Raw genomic sequence first — 16,798 nt, 5'->3', positions numbered from 1 at the left:
CAGAGGATTCACAGCGTCTAAATGAATATGGATAATATTAATTAATTAATTAATTAATTTGTTTGTTTCCTACAATATTTTTTTTCTATGGCAGGTTTCTATGCATTTTTTAAAATGCATCTTTTTTACTCCATGTTATGACGTATTGATTAGGATTTGACATGAATCATGTACAATTCTAGATTCTTATAAAGTGGGAAATGTTTATATATATATATATATATATATAATATATATATATATATATATATATATATATACATACACATATATATATATATATATATATATATATATATATATATATAGATATATATATATATATATACTATAGATATATATATATATTACATACACATATATATATACTATATATATACATACATATATATATTAATTATTTAAAATTTATAAAAAACATATCTGTAGATCTTAACATATTAATCCACCCTAATAGGAGAAAAACCGAATAAAAAAAAAAACATAAATAACCATTTACATTTACAGTCTAGAATTGCTACTTGTTTTGCACGCATTACTTCATCACTCATCATTCTCATTATCAGTGACAATGTAAACATAATTATTAATGTATTACAGTTTTTTTTTTTTTTTTCATTTAGGTTCTTTTCATCTTCCCATTCATCTTCAACATTTAACACAGCCTGTTGTTCAAGACGAGCTTGTCATAATTAAGTTTTGATTGATTGATATCAGGCGTGTTGGTTTGTCTTTCTGAGTTAAAGTAGATCTTCAGTATTGTTTTTAAGCATCTCTTTCATTTCTCCACAGCCCTCTCTGATTAAAGCCATATTTAACAGCGACGCAGATGAAGTTCGCTCTCTCATATTCAAGAAAGAAGACGTCAATGTACAGGTGAATATCCATGACTTGCAAAACACAAACTATGCTTTGAAATTCTCTGAAAGTGGTCATTTGTCAGTTTTTATTGCGTCCGGCTGGGTTTTGAGACTAGATGATGGATTTCTCACTGATGGATGATCTTGGAAACCCTTCTGGAATGGACTCAGTGGCAGTTCTTGTACATTATTTCTCTTAGTTTCATAATGGATCTTCATCCGAGAGGTTAATAGGCTGTCATGAGCCCGCATTTGGACTGAAGATGGTTTATTGTACTGCTCACTGTTTAATGAGGAGGCTGTTTTCATTGCCAATGCCTGGAGAGACGCCCGTTCCACTGCCAGCCAATCACTGATGGCCTGTCGGGTCACGTGACTCGGTGTGGCTTGGCCTCCTGTTTTCCATTCGCATTCCAGACCAGATGGAAAACAGAAGCCTGCAGGGTGGCATGACACCAAAGAATGAATGATAGCTGCTCTTTCGTGATTGCCTTTATTGATGAAATAAAGAACAAGACTTTCGCTTTCCTCAAGTATCTGGAGGACCGGTTAAAGCTACAGTAGAGGTGATCGCAGAAGATCCCGGGGACCTGAAATAGAGAAACGTGCTTGTGTCTCGTGTTTCTGCATGCCGTCTCTAGAGATCTGCGGCCGCATTGATCTCACACACGCATACAAATGCATCACTGTGTGCCATGCGCAAGAATCCAGTGTGTATCATGTAACACACACCCTGCTGAAACCGCACATGCATCAAGCACTTCCAAATGAAGTAAAACTCATGCAAATCAGAGGTGAATCGCATAAACATATGTTGCATAAACCACCAGGTTCACTCTGTTTTGAGCAGAAATGAGACTGGATGCAGTAGTTCTGAAGTATTTGATTGGTTGGTGTGTTTGGCTGATGATACACGGGGCGACTTTTTGAGCAATGTAGCTTGGACACTTTCCCATTGAGAATGGGTAACAGATTTCTACTCTGGATACTTTAGATCGGTCGTGGACTCTGTGTTTTTCACCTGATTTGATTGGTTGATGCCCATTGATGGCAACATTGCTCAAAAAGTTGCCTTGTGTATCATCAGCCTCTTACGCCATTTGGTTTTTGATTTGTTTTTTGATTTTTTTATGCTTTTATTCGTTTGGTTGATCACAGTGAAGGCATTTATAATGTTGCAGAAGATTTCTATTATTAATAAATGCTGTAGTTTTGAACTTTCTGTTCATCAAGGAATCCTGAAGGTTTCCTGGTTTACTTTGGAAAGCATTGGATGGTTTTCAGCTTTTTTATGATTTTATGATATTTTTATTTGTTTCTTGAGCAGCAAATCAGTAGAATGATTTCTGAAGATCATGTGACACTGAAGACTGCAGTAATGATGCTGAAAATTCAGCTTTGATCACCGGAATAAATTACATTTTAAAATATATTCAAATAGAAGAAGGTTGTTTTTTTTAATTATAATAATATTTCAAAATTTTTACTGTATTTTTGATCAAATAAATGCAGCCTTGGTGAGCAAAAGACTTTTTTCAAAAACATCTGAACGACCCTAAACTTTTGAAAGCGATTGTATTTGCTGAAATAGTGAAAATAACTAGAGTTCTAGACATGATTTTTACATAATTGTTGGATGTTTGTGAATCCTCAGGACAGTGAGAAGAGAACTCCGCTTCACGCTGCTGCTTACCTGGGCGACGCGGGGGTGATAGTGGTGCTGATCATGTTGTGTGTTATGGGTGGTCTTTTACACCCGAAACTCTCCAAATGAGCTGTGAGAACCTGAACCTTCAGTGTGGGGACTGAAATATCAGCCAGATTTATTAATAGATCAAAATTATGATGTAATCTGGGTTGGTGGATAAATCTACACTACCATTCCAAAGTTTGGAGTCAGTAAGATTTTTTTAAAGGTTTATAAAGAAGTCACTTCTGCTCTCCAAGGCTGCATTTATTTGATCAAAAATACAATAAAAACAGTAAAATTATGAAATATTATTACTATTTAGAATAGCTGTTTTCTGTATGAATATATTGTAAACTGTAATTTATTTCTGTGATGCACAGCTGAATTTTCAGCATCATTACTCCAGTCTTCAGTGTCACATGATCTTCAGAAATCATTCTAATATGCTGATTTGCTGCTCAAGAAACATTTCTGATTATTATCAGTGTTGAAAACAGTTGTGCTGCACGATATTTTTGTGGAAACTGTGATACATTTTATTTTTCAGCATTCTTTGATAAATAGAAATTTCAAAAGAGCAGCGTTTATTTGAAATAGAATCTTTTAGTAAGATTTATAAATGTCTTTACTGTTACTTTTGATCAATTTAATGCATCCTTGCTGAATAAAAGCATTCATTTCTTAAAAAAAAATCTTACTGACCCCAAACTTTTGAATGATAGTGAACATCACTTAAACATCTAATTTATTGTGTTTTCATTTAAAAAAGATATATCAATTATTTAAATACAATAGAAACCACCTAGCAACACCTTAGCAACCTCTAACAACAACACTGACTTTGCATATATAAAATATGTAACATAAGTAAATTATATTGCAGATGATCATTGGAAACTCACATTTGTTGAGCACTAAACCAATGTCACACTGACAGAAGTCACACACATTATGTACATGTGTAAAGGAGGAGTTGTTGTCAGGAATGACAGCGTAAAAGTAACAGGTGCAGCTGTATTTTAAGCCACAGATGTGATCACAGAGCATTTTGGGGGTTTATTTTGAACAGGCTTACAGGAAGCTCCACGTGTCCTGCTTCAGCTGTGACATTATAAGTGTAATTCATTCATGCATATCCTTTCTCTCTCTCTCTCTCTCTCTCTCTCTCTCTCTCTCATAAGTGTGTTAGTGAATGCCAAAGATAATAAATGGCTCACTCCTCTTCATCGGGCCGTCGCGTCCTGTAGTGAGGTACGACACGTCCTCCAGCGTCGGAACAACAAATATAAACAAATGAAGTGGCTTTCATGCTCATTAATGTGATTGTGTGTTCAGGAAGCAGTCCAGGTGCTGTTGAAACACTCAGCGGATGTGAACGCGCGGGATAAGAACTGGCAGACGCCGCTGCACGTGGCTGCGTCCCATAAAGCCGTGCGCTGCGCCGAGGCGTTAGTCCCGTTGTTAAGCAACGTCAACGTGTCGGACCGCGCTGGACGTACGCCTCTACACCACGCGGCCTTCAGCGGACACCTGGAGGTCAGACACTCAGATTCTCACTCTGTCCACAGATCACAATATCTGACACGTTTGCACAGTATCCTGTGTGTCATGGAGTTTATGAGACCTGTTTACACCAGGAATGAAACGAAAAGCAAAATAAAGAGCAGACAAATGACCTGTTCGCACCTAGAGCTAAATGAGAAACTCTGGTTGTGCTTTAATGCAAAATACAGAAAGCTATGTGATATAAATTTCATTCACATTAATAGTCATAGAGCCAGATTTACTTAACATTAAATTAGCGCAAGAGTGCAATTCCAAAAAAGTGCTAACGGGAGTGGAAATTTCTGCGGGTGATTTACTGACAGTGCGCAAGTTTAAAAACTCAGACACAGCCAGATCATTTCCAGAATGACCAACACAGTCTACCAAGAGCAGCGCAAGTTAGTGTCTGCTGTAAGACATGCTTTTTTGGGAGCGTTGAATAATAGCGCAAATACCAGTAATTTGACGAGCGCAAACGTTAGTAAATCGCGTCACGTGAATCATTTTAATACTCTCCTCCCATAAATTTTGTGTCTAAAACAGAAACTCCTACAAATGCATATTCAATAAGGTCATGTGCAACAATACTTTATTTTTTAATGATTTTATTAATTAAAATAATATTAAATTTGTTAATGTTTAAAGTAAAGATTATATTTATAATGTTGCAAAAGATTTCTATTTCAAATAAACGCTGTTCTTTTGAACTTTCTATTTGTCAAAGAATCATGAAAAAATTAAATGCCTCACAGTTTCCACAAAAATATTGGGCAGCACGACTGTTTTCAGCATTGATAATAATCAGAAATGTTTCTTGAGCAGCAAATCATCATATTAGAATGATTTCTGAAGATCATGTAATGATGCTGAAAATTCAGAAATAAATTTCATTTTACAATATATTCACATAGAAAACAGTCATTTTGAATTTTAATAATATTTCACAAAATTACTGTTTTTAATGTATTTTTGATCAAATAAATGCAGCCTTGTTGAGCAGAAGAGACTTCTTTCAAAAATATTAAAAAATCTTACCAACCCCAGATTTTGAAATGGTAGTGTTGATTTATATTTGAACTCTCCAAACAAACAGAAACCATCTTAAAAGTCATGTGATCCACACCTAGCTGACATATTCTTAAGTGTAGAACTACTAGGTTAGTGGGAACAACCTTTGCTTGCCAGATCACTTCTGTTTGCTCTGCTTGTTCGCTGTGTCTTTCATATCTTCTTCTTTCTGCTTGGAAATCAACAAAGCCCACAGATCGAGGTCTGTCTAGAATGCTGCTGGCAGATACATGACCCAAAAGCTGATATATTATTGATCATTATTGAGGTGTTTTTTTTTCTAGCACAGCAGCTCTCCAAACAAAGTCAAATAACAAAGATTGCTTTAAAATACAGTATGCTAGATGAGCCTTGTTGTGTATTTTAAATCAGTTTAAGCTGTCTCGCAGTCCTGTTGAACATGTTCTGAGGTCCTCTAGACTAGATCTAAATAAATAAAACATCTAGTTTAGTATTTATGGTGTAGTCTTTGGTTTCTGTGTCATTGCAGATGGTTCAGTTGCTGGTGTCCAGAGGCGCAAACATTAATGCATTTGATAAGAAGGACAGACGAGCCGTTCACTGGGCCGCATACATGGGTGAGACGTCAACATTACCATCAGGACGAACAGAAAACATGTTTCCATCAGCTTCAGGTCAATGTAGAGCAAACGCACTCACTGTCTCTGTCTGTCTCAGGTCATCTGGAGGTGATGAAGTTGCTGGTGTCTCACGGCGCTGAGGTTTGCTGTAAGGATAAGAAATCATACAGTCCTCTTCACGCCGCTGCCTCCAGTGGAATGATCAACGTCGTCAAATACCTGCTCCATCTGGGCGTTGATGTAAGTAAGCCACGCCCACACGTGCATTCAGCTCCGCCCCTTGGTCACCACATGAACCGTGATTGATTTAATGTAGAGAACTCGTGCTGTATGTTACCTGCTGAAGCCCTGATCTCATTCAGTTGATTACTTCATTGACTTTACAAAATCACAATGTTTTTTAAATTGCATCATTTGATATGTGATATATAGCCAAATCTACAAGTGTTTAAATGAATATCCCAACAACACACATGCAAACATTCATAGAATATTGTTATTCCCCATTTTTCTTTAATTATAAAATAATTTAAATCATGTAATATTCAGTTTTAACAGGATATGTTTATCATTAATAGTTTACCTCCAACAGAAAAATGCTATATAATATAATATGATGTGATTTGATATATATAATATTATATAATATAATATAATATAATATAATATAATATAATATAAAATCCAGGACTATATTAAATATATTATACTGTATTATTGGCTTTGAAGAACTGCTTATAACTGTATTAACATAATTAATAATTAATCAACATTTAATAATCTAAACCAAGGCATTTATTTGATCAAAATAAAAAACGTAAAACTGTTAAATATTATTACAATTTAAAAGAACCTTTTTCTATTTGAATATACTTTAACCTGTAATTAATTGCTGTGATCAAAGTTGAATTTTTTAGCATCATTACTCCAGTCTTCAGTGTCACATGATCCTTCAGCAGCTTTTATTAAGTTTTATTATATTGTATTATTGGCATTGAAAAACGGTGTAATTATGGTTGTATTCACATGGCTTAGATTGAGACTGCCTTGAATTTGACATGACATCATAATTACTCAAATCTGTACTGTACACAGTCAGCTGAACAAAGAAAGAGCCGTTAACCACATGATCTTGTCTCTGTCTTCAGATTAAGGAGCCGAACGCGTATGGAAACTCTGCTCTGCACCTGGCGTGTTTTAACGGGCAGGACGTGGTGGTGAATGAGCTGATCGAAGCAGGCGCTGATGTCAATCAGGTGAATGAGAAGGGCTTCTCCCCGCTGCACTTCACCGCCGCGTCCCGCCAGGGGGCGCTCTGCCTCGAGCTGCTCATCGCCAACAGAGCCAACATCAACAGCAAGGTCAAAACACACACCACCTCTCATCTTCTACATCACAATTAAACTGTAATAACTATAGCCAAAGCTGCAAATGTTCAAATGAAATGCCCTACACAAGTTACTTCACACAAACATTAATAAAATTCAGATTGTTATAGCTTGTCTTTCTTAAATTATAAAGAATTTGAATCGTATATGACCAGTTGTAAATATATATATATTATTTATTTGTTTTATTGTTTTAGTCATCCAGCTTTTTATAATATAATATAATATCCAGCAGACTATATTAAATATATTCTACTGTATTATTGCCATTGAATAACTGTTTAATTATGTACATTATCTGCATTATTAATTATTAATCTTCTCCAAGTGTGTATTTATTTGATCAAAAATACAGTAGAAACTGTAATATTGTGAAAAATGATTTAGTGTTTTATTTTTTTGTTTTTTGTTTCAGTGTTTATTTTTGTGTATACAGTATTGTATCTTAAGTTTTCATATTTATTATTATTATTTTTTTTGATAGACAGTTTGTATTACTTCAGTTTAACATGAACATGTCTTTGTAAACTTTAAATTGAAATTTTAAAAAAATGGCTGATGAGAGCAGAGTTTACATGCTTTAATGCAAAATACAGAAAGACACCTGATATGTTAATAGTGTGATACCGTCCAAAACAACTAGTTAAATGCTTATATTTAGCATTTTTCTAACAATTTTATAAATTGCATTACTATTCAAAAATGTTGGGGTTAGTAAGACTTTTCTTTATTATTTATTACAAAATACACTGATCAGTTGAACATTCGCTTCAGTAGTATGAGAGACTGGCTGCTTTCAGCTGATTTCCTGTTGACTTCTTTCAATAGCTGTGTGTGTTCATCTCTTGTCCAGAGTAAAGACGGTAAAACTCCTCTCCACATGGCAGCCATTCATGGGCGATACTCCAGATCGCAGGCCATCATACAGAACGGTGAGTGTGTTATTCCATCTGTTTCTTGTCGGTCTTCCTCTCCTGTTTCTCCTCATCCTCTCGTTCCTCATCTGTAGGTGCAGAGATAGACAGCGAGGATGAGAACGGAAACTCTCCTCTTCATATAGCGGCTCGTCACGGTCACGAGCTGCTCATCAACACTCTCATAGCCAGCGGTGCGGACACAGCAAAGTGAGTGACAGGATGTGTGTTTACAGTTACGCATAATTCATGAGCTCACGCTGATCATGTGACCGTGACTCCTCCTCTGTAGGCGGGGCATCCACGGAATGTTCCCACTGCATCTGGCGGCGCTGAGCGGATTTTCAGACTGCTGCCGGAAACTGCTCTCCTCAGGTGAAGCACATTAATCGTGAAGATTTATGGTGTTTATAACAGCAGTTAAAATTTATTTTAGTGCATGAAACTTATTTTTCCCTCTCTCGGGGAAGTGCCTTGGGTTTTTATCTGGTCTTGCTAATGGATATCTGTTGGTTCAGGTTTTGACGTTGACACGCCGGATGACTTTGGCAGGACGTGTTTGCATGCGGCTGCTGCAGGAGGGTGAGTCACAGCGCTGCTGCTCTCTGATTGGCTCATCAGCACCCCCTGTGGCCTGGATGATCTGTTGTCCTGATCACGTGACCGCCTCTCCTTCTTTTCTTCAGGAATCTGGAGTGTTTAAATCTGTTGCTCAACACCGGTGCGGACTTTAATAGGAAAGACAGATTTGGGAGGTGAGTTACATTAGATGTTTTTGATGTTTTTCACCAAGGCTGCATTTATTTGATCAGAAATACAGAAAAAAATGAAAAATTTTGAAAAAATTTTAATAATATTTTTACTTTGAAGAGTCATTTTAGCCAAGAAGTATAACGTAATTATATATTTTATATATTATATACAATTTAATGCATTATTTTATTTAAATTATGTAACTAAAAGTTTATTTTAAATTTTTAATTTAATTTGTAATTAATATATGTAATATAATAATATAATTTATGAATTCTTTTATAGTATATATTATATAACATATTATAATATTATATTAATATATAATACAGTAGTTTGTCATAGATGTATTGTATGTATGTGTATATATTATACGATATATATATATATATATATATATATATATATATATATATATAATTTTTTTTCTTTTTTTTTTCTCATTTTGGGTTGAAATGTGACCCAGTCGTGTTGTTGACAGGCTCCACAGTTACAGTCAGCTGTTGTCATAAAGCATGCTGGGATGTGTATTTTCCTACAGATTTCCAGCACAGATAATAATAGAGCCGCAGTGATCAAGCAGCATTACAGGAATCCTGCAGCAGGGATATGGTTATGATTTATCTCTGTCTCTTTCTCTCTCAGGACGGCGCTGCATTACGCTGCTGCTAACTGTAACTATCAGTGTGTGTTTGCTCTGGTGGGCTCCGGGGCCAGTGTGAACGAGCGGGACATCAGGGGCTGCGGTCCTCTGCACTACACCGCTGCCGCAGATTCAGACGGCAAGTGAGTGACAGAGAGATGAGCACAAACACACTGCTGTTCAGCACACTGGACATTCAAGGTCATGTGGACTGCACTGCATTGTGGGATACAGTATTTTCAGTTGTGCACTGCACATACTGTATCAGCAAACATAGTAGGTCATGCGGGTGTTTGAGGCATATATAAAATGTGTTTCTTGTGCACAGAAACTACATAGTAATTTATTTTACAAATATTTATTAGAGTTATTAGTGCCTACCAAATGTTTCAGCAGTGTTGGTTCTGGGAGTATTTTTTCCATTCAATTAAAAAAAAAAAAAAACTTTGTTAAAGAGTTATAAGCCATGAACCAAACAACCAGCTACATGGAAAATTAGAAATTTTATTTGAAGTAAAGTATTTGAAAAACAGACAAAGATACAAGGCTGTGTACTTACAGACTTTGATGGAAGGAACTACAATCCCATGAGCCATTGCAAATGACATAATCAAATTTAAAATGACTGTGAAATATAAAGCTATTAATTTTAAGTTGTTGATCATATCCATAGAAACACACGCACACACATATGTGTGTATATATATATATATGTGTGTGTGTGTGTGTGTGTGTATATATAAAATCATTTTTATTAAGTGAAATTAAGCTGAAATAAAATATAAATATTAGTTGAAAAACTTGAAAATTTAAATAAAATACTGGAAATAAAAACTAAATAAGTTCAAATAATTTGTTCACTGTGACTCTGGTGGAATTTTCTGCACAGCATCTTGGGTAATGTAGTTTTCACCACAGATTCAACTTGTTAAATGCGATTATTTTAAAAATAAGTTGAAATAATGTGAACTGACTTCAACATACCATCAACTAACGACCTCAGAGCTCACAGTGTGTCTGCCTTTACAGTTTTGGGTTATTGTCAAAAATCAATATCTCTTAAGAGTGTTGTGTATTGCATCAGTGTATTGTTAACTAAAACTATAAAAACGCAGTTTCTTTAACTGAAATAAAGCTGATCTAAAATATAAATATTAGGTTTTTTAAAACCTAAAAAACTTAAAAATGAGAAATACCTTTTCAATTAACTGAAATAAATACATTTAAGCTGACATACTTAAATTACTAAAAGTCAAACTAAAATAAAAACTATTTGTTTGCAACAACTCTCTGATTGGTGGCATTTTTTAAAAGCATTATGGGTAATGTAGTTTTTCACTAAGAATTCTGCTGTTAAACATAAGTTGAAATAATTCAAACTGTTGGCTTTAACAAAATTAGATACCATTGATTAACATCATCTGAGTTATGATTTCATTGATCTGATCTCTGTCAGGTGTCTGGAGTATCTGTTGAGGAATGATGCGAATCCAGCTCTCAGGGATAAAGACGGATACAGCGCCGTTCACTACGCTTCAGCGTACGGCCACCGAGTGTGTCTGGAGCTGGTCAGTGCATCACTAACACACACACACACACCGTGAGCTTCAAACACTCCTCACCGCTGCTTTGTGTTTAGTGTTTATCTTTGTGTTTTATTTTGCAGATCACCAATGAAACGCCGTTAGACGTGGTGAGTTGAAATCTGTTTCTCTATTCGAATAGACCTTTACGATACAAAATCTGTCCAATCCTGCCCTCTAACAGACACAAAGTTAACATGAAATCACAAATCAGTCCTCTTTACTGTACTAAGAAATGTTTCTGGTCTTATTCTGCTTGATTCATCAGTGCATGAAGAAACATTTCCGAAATCTTTCATAATCCATCAAACTGTAATAACTTTTTCCGCCTCTACCAAGCTTGTAAGGGTGAAAAAAATACTATTAGTGAATAATAGCAACATTTCATGATCCAATCCAATCAAATCAAGTCCAGTGTTCAGTTTTTCTGAATACTGAATAACTCTAACACACAGTGCCATTTCATGTTCTCAGCGTAAACTACACGCTGTTGTTTTTTCTCCGTATTGTGTATAAATTCATGAAGCCGTGAGTGTATGTGTGTGTATTTTCAGCTGATGGACACGTCTGCATCAAGCATCCTACACGACACAGACGTCCAGCCTCCCATCAGCCCTTTACACCTAGCCGTGAGTTAAAGCTCCACATCTCCGGCTCTGTACAATAATAATGCAATAGTAATATTATTATTATATTTTATTATATATTATATAATATTAGATAGTAGTCAACATTAAACAGTGAACAACTATGCATCGCATCAGTGTTGTTATTATTAAGTAAACTGTTAATAATTGTTTTCGGTAATTGAAAAAAAGAAAAAAAATAAAGCTGAAATAAAAAAAAATAAAAGGAAATTATTTATTTTTATATTATATTTATATTTACATTTTTCATCTTTATCCATATTTATATTTTGTTTTATTTCAGATTTATACCAATTACTGATTTTTAATAGTTAACAATAATAACATCGACTCAATACACAGTTTTTTATTATTTAATGCTGAATTGAATGCTGTTACTAAAACTCAAACTGAAATAAATAAAAAAATAAATTGAATGAAAGCAAGTAAATAAAAATAATTATTATTATTTTATTAAAAGAAGTGGTGTTTGAAACTAAAAGCATATGGATGCATATTAATAATGCTAAATTAGTGTGTCAGTGTTTTGCCTCAGTTAAATGGAGTTGTTAGGCACAACATGTTCAAAAATGGAAAAAAAGGCACCCATGTTTATTAATTAATTAAATGTAGTATTAATAATAATCACGATAAAAAAGGCACCCATGTTTATTAATTAATTAAATGTAGTATTAATAATAATCACAATAAACAAATGTTCAGCCAAATAATATGCTTTATTAGCATTTTAAAATTGAAGTTTGTCAGTGTTTTAAAATGTGGCTCAAGTCCTTCAAGCTCAGATTGTGGATTTCACACGGCTCCTGAATCTGATTCTGCGTCATATGATTGCCCAGGACTACACACACAAGAGGAGCGCCGTACTTTTTATATTTGATTTGTATAACACACATACCACACACACACAAAGGACCATTTCAACAACACACACACACACACACACACCACAAAAACACACACCGACATATGAGCCCCATACACTGCTAACACACTCACACACACACACACACACAACAACACCACAAGAAGATCCCCATACACTCCGCACGGTCCGCAACACACACTCCACACACAAGAGGAGCCCCATACACTAGGGTCAACCACTGTCACCATACACTCCGCAGGTCAACAACACACTCACACACAACACACACACACACACACACACAAGAGGAGCACCATACACTCCACAGGTCAACAACACACACACACACACACAACACACACACACACACACACACAGTGTGAGTGTGTGTCAACAACACCCTCACACACACACACACACAACACACACATCACAAGCCAAGAGGGTGTGGTGTGTGTGTGTGTTCACAACCACACACACACCAACACCAAACACACTACACACACACACACCAGAGAGCATTACACTCCAGTCAGGTCCAACAAACACCCACCACACCCCCCAGGTCACACAACACACACCACACACACCACACACACACACCCACACAACACAAGACACAGAGGACGGTCAACAACACACTCACACAACACACACATGCCAGGCGTATCACGGGATCACCATCTTGGAGGTTCTGGAGCAGTCAGGTCTTCGAGAGCACAAAACATCCCGCTCAGCGGCACACACAACACACAACACACACAGCACAAGAGGAGCACCATACACGTTGAGGACCATCCGCAGTTTTTGTCACAACGGCTCTGAGTCACGGCATACACTTTTAAGGGTCAAGCAACACACTCACACACACACACACCAGATAGCCCCACGTGGTGTGTGTGTCGACAAACATCAAGTCACAGTCAAGAGTAGCACCATACAGGGTCAACAGACCACACACACAACACACACACACAGAAGGAGAGCACCACGTCCGCAGGGAGTCACACACCCACACAAGGGAGGATGCCTGGAATTACTACACACACAAGGGAGTCTAACCACGGCACACAACACCGTCACGTCACCATGATGCACCAATACACTCCGCAGGGTCTACACACACAGTCAGAGGCATCAATGCAGCACCACGTTTACAGACAGTATAACAACACAGACACACACACAAAAAGAGGGAGCACCTACACCTCCGCCAGGGTCAACACACAGGACACACTCACACACACACGTTAAAGACATCAGATGATAATCTCAGCTTTAGACAGCTTGAACACCTCATGTATATTGTGCACAATTAACTGGCTTTACTAGTTGCTGAATTTGATACGTCTTATAGGTTAACTCCATGGAATTTATTATAAATGTTCAGGTTTGTTTGAGGCACTTAGTAGCTCATAAATCAGATTTTCTTCAGCACACCTTTATGTTCTCAGTAATATGTTATTATTGTTGACAAGTTTGGGGTTGGTAAGATCGTAAGTCTCTTATGCTCAAGGCTTGCATTTATTTGTTAAAAAATACAGTAAACATTTTAATATTGTGAAATATTATTACAATTTTAAATAACTGTTTTCTATGTGAATATGTTAAAATGTAATTTATTCCTGTGATGCGCAGCTGTATTTTCAGCATCATTACTCCAGTCTTCAATGAAATCACATGATCCTTCAGAGATCATTCAAATATGCTGATTTGCAGTTCAGGAAACATTTATTATTATTATCAGTGTTGAAAACATTTTTCGGGATTCTTTGAATAGAAAGTTCAAAAGAACAGCATTTATTTGAAATAGAAAGTTTTGTTATATTATTAATGTTTTCACTGTCACTTTAAGTCTATTTAATGCATCCTTAATGACTAAAAGTATTCATTTCTTTCAGAAATAAGAAAAATCTTACTTACCTCAAACTGTTTTGCATATCCAATTTAACATTTACTTGCATATAAATGTCATGCAAAAATGCTTGACCGCTTTACATGTCCTTCTGTCTAAATGGTCAGTTTTTGGTCAAAATAAGCTGTTTTTTTATGCTTGTTTTGCATAGCCAGACTTGATGGTACGTGAAGATGGTTATATGAGATAAGTGAGGTCAGATGGGATGATTTCATTGTGTATTTTTGTGTCTGTCTGCAGCCATAAACGGTCACTCTGAGTGTCTGCGTTTGCTCATCCACAACACCGACCAGCAAACTGTCAGCATTCGTGATGGGAAGGGGCAGTGAGTTTCAGGACTTCTCTATCTCAGATATATGGTTTAAATGAAGATTGTTGATCTGATTTGTTGAGTCTGAGCCAATCACACGTGTGTGTGTGTGTGTGTGTGTGTGTGTGTGTGTGTGTGTTCAGGACTCCTCTGATGTTGGCGGTTCTGGGTGGACACACAGATTGTGTGCATCTTCTGTTGAGTGAAGGAGCCAGTGTGGAGGCCAGAGATAAATGGGGCAGGACGGCCCTCCACCGCGGGGTCAGTCACGCACACAGACAGACCTTCATCTGCTTTCATCTTCCATTTCAGTTTATTCTCATTTATTGTCATTTATAAAATCATTTTAAAATAAAATAAAATGTAAATAATAAATAATTTTATATAATAAATATAGTAAAGTAAAAAAAAAAAAACATTGTTTGATATTTTAGTAATGGAATAATGGAAATAAACTAGGCATTGTGCTTTGAGGGTTTAAAATAATAAAAAAAAATGTTACAGTGTTTATTTTATTCTTCTTTTAAAAAATCTCATTCAAATGTTGCTTGCAGATTTATTCTGAACCTGGAACAGTATGTTGTTTGTTTATATTTTAATTGTGTAATTTTTTTCAACGTTATTAATATATTTATTTTATTTTTAATTATGTGTGGCTTTTTTTAAGTCTTATTTTTAGTTTATTTTTATTTATTTATTTGACAAAAACAGGAATGAGGTAAAATATATATATATATATATATATATTTGTTAATCTATTTTATGTCACACATGCTGCCAGCAGACTTGAAACATTCATTTAAAGTTGTTCAAAGTCGTATTAAACTAAAAGCATGTTTGTGTCGGTGTGTGTAAATCACTCTGTGTGTGTGTGTGTGTCACAGGCAGTAATGGGTCATGAGGCGTGTGTGGAGGCTCTGTTGCAGCACGGCTCCAGTCTGCTGGTTCAGGACAGTAGAGGGCGCTCTCCTATGCACCTGGCGGCTGCCTGCGGTCATGTAGGTGTTCTGAGGGCCCTTCTGAAGACCCAGAAGACTGTCCTTGTCCTCAAGGATAACTGTGGTTATACACCGCTGCACTGGGCCTGTTATAATGGTACATCTGTGACGTTAAACTTACTGCTGTCCGAGCAAACTGATTTGATATACAGTAACACCGCCCAGCAGTATAATGCCTGTTTGTAGCAAAAGCTGCTTAAGACAACATTTGTGCAGTGAAGAAGTCTTGGTACACTTCTACTTTAATCAGCAGAAAAATGGCCACAAACACATGATACTTCCTGAATATGAGCCAGATTACTGCTATTAGTTCGATTCTCAGCCCATTTTCACACATATGACATTATTTTATGCATAATTCTGATTTCAAGGTTAGAGTTAAATGCAAACATGAGCCTGATGTGTTCTGCTGCATCTGTGGGTGTTTTACTTCATCCAGACAGCCATAGAAAATGACTAATTATGTGAAGAAAAAAGCTAAAAAAGTTACACAGGTATATTGGACTACCGTCCAGTTGCACTTACCCCTATTCTCATGAAGTGCTTTGAACGGCTAGTCATGCACCACATCATGTATTTTGCTATTTTATTGAATTTGTAATTTTTATTCTAATTGTGAATGTTAAATTCTTATTCTGTGTAAAAAAATCTGTACATGACTGAACGTTTTTATTGCTAAATTAAACTGCATCATCAAATTAAGGAATAATATATCTTTTTATTATGCAAATAAGCTTTTTTTTTTTTTTTTTCAAGACGAGGGCTGTAATAAATTAACAGTAGCACATTCCCTTCATGATCTGATGTATTTTTCTCTTATTTTCCATGTTGATCTGTTCATCTCAGGTCATGACGCGTGTGTTGAGCTGCTCTTAGAGCACGATGTGTTTCAGAAGCCGGAGGGAAACTCCTTCAGTCCGCTGCACTGTGCCGTGTAAGAAACACCTGCTCACATTGTGCATAATGTTTATATTAAATGTTTGTATTAAAGCATGACACACTGAAAAAAACTGGTGTAGAAACAGTTTTCACTCAGAA

At 36.0% G+C, this 16,798-nt stretch overlaps 1 protein-coding gene across 1 annotated transcript in view; it reads left to right on the top strand.

Moving 5' to 3' along the window:
- The window catches only part of LOC109080418 (serine/threonine-protein phosphatase 6 regulatory ankyrin repeat subunit A-like), a 30,321-nt gene that overhangs the window by 8,413 nt on the left and 5,110 nt on the right, over nucleotides 1-16,798 (top strand). The window contains exons 3-23 of the mRNA XM_042775913.1: nucleotides 793-876; nucleotides 2,515-2,602; nucleotides 3,740-3,801; nucleotides 3,886-4,086; nucleotides 5,654-5,741; nucleotides 5,842-5,984; nucleotides 6,893-7,105; nucleotides 7,986-8,064; nucleotides 8,142-8,256; nucleotides 8,339-8,421; nucleotides 8,565-8,628; nucleotides 8,733-8,801; nucleotides 9,445-9,585; nucleotides 10,899-11,010; nucleotides 11,109-11,135; nucleotides 11,580-11,654; nucleotides 13,202-13,276; nucleotides 14,680-14,777; nucleotides 14,906-15,023; nucleotides 15,647-15,857; nucleotides 16,607-16,694. Coding sequence (XP_042631847.1) covers nucleotides 793-876; nucleotides 2,515-2,602; nucleotides 3,740-3,801; nucleotides 3,886-4,086; nucleotides 5,654-5,741; nucleotides 5,842-5,984; nucleotides 6,893-7,105; nucleotides 7,986-8,064; nucleotides 8,142-8,256; nucleotides 8,339-8,421; nucleotides 8,565-8,628; nucleotides 8,733-8,801; nucleotides 9,445-9,585; nucleotides 10,899-11,010; nucleotides 11,109-11,135; nucleotides 11,580-11,654; nucleotides 13,202-13,276; nucleotides 14,680-14,777; nucleotides 14,906-15,023; nucleotides 15,647-15,857; nucleotides 16,607-16,694 — 2,234 coding nt within the window. The remainder of the gene's footprint in view (nucleotides 1-792; nucleotides 877-2,514; nucleotides 2,603-3,739; nucleotides 3,802-3,885; nucleotides 4,087-5,653; nucleotides 5,742-5,841; nucleotides 5,985-6,892; nucleotides 7,106-7,985; nucleotides 8,065-8,141; nucleotides 8,257-8,338; nucleotides 8,422-8,564; nucleotides 8,629-8,732; nucleotides 8,802-9,444; nucleotides 9,586-10,898; nucleotides 11,011-11,108; nucleotides 11,136-11,579; nucleotides 11,655-13,201; nucleotides 13,277-14,679; nucleotides 14,778-14,905; nucleotides 15,024-15,646; nucleotides 15,858-16,606; nucleotides 16,695-16,798) is intronic.

This window comes from Cyprinus carpio, chromosome A19 (assembly GCF_018340385.1).
Source record: "Cyprinus carpio isolate SPL01 chromosome A19, ASM1834038v1, whole genome shotgun sequence".
Taxonomy (NCBI): Eukaryota; Metazoa; Chordata; class Actinopteri; order Cypriniformes; family Cyprinidae; genus Cyprinus; species Cyprinus carpio.
This window is presented reverse-complemented; position numbering and strand designations above follow the sequence as displayed.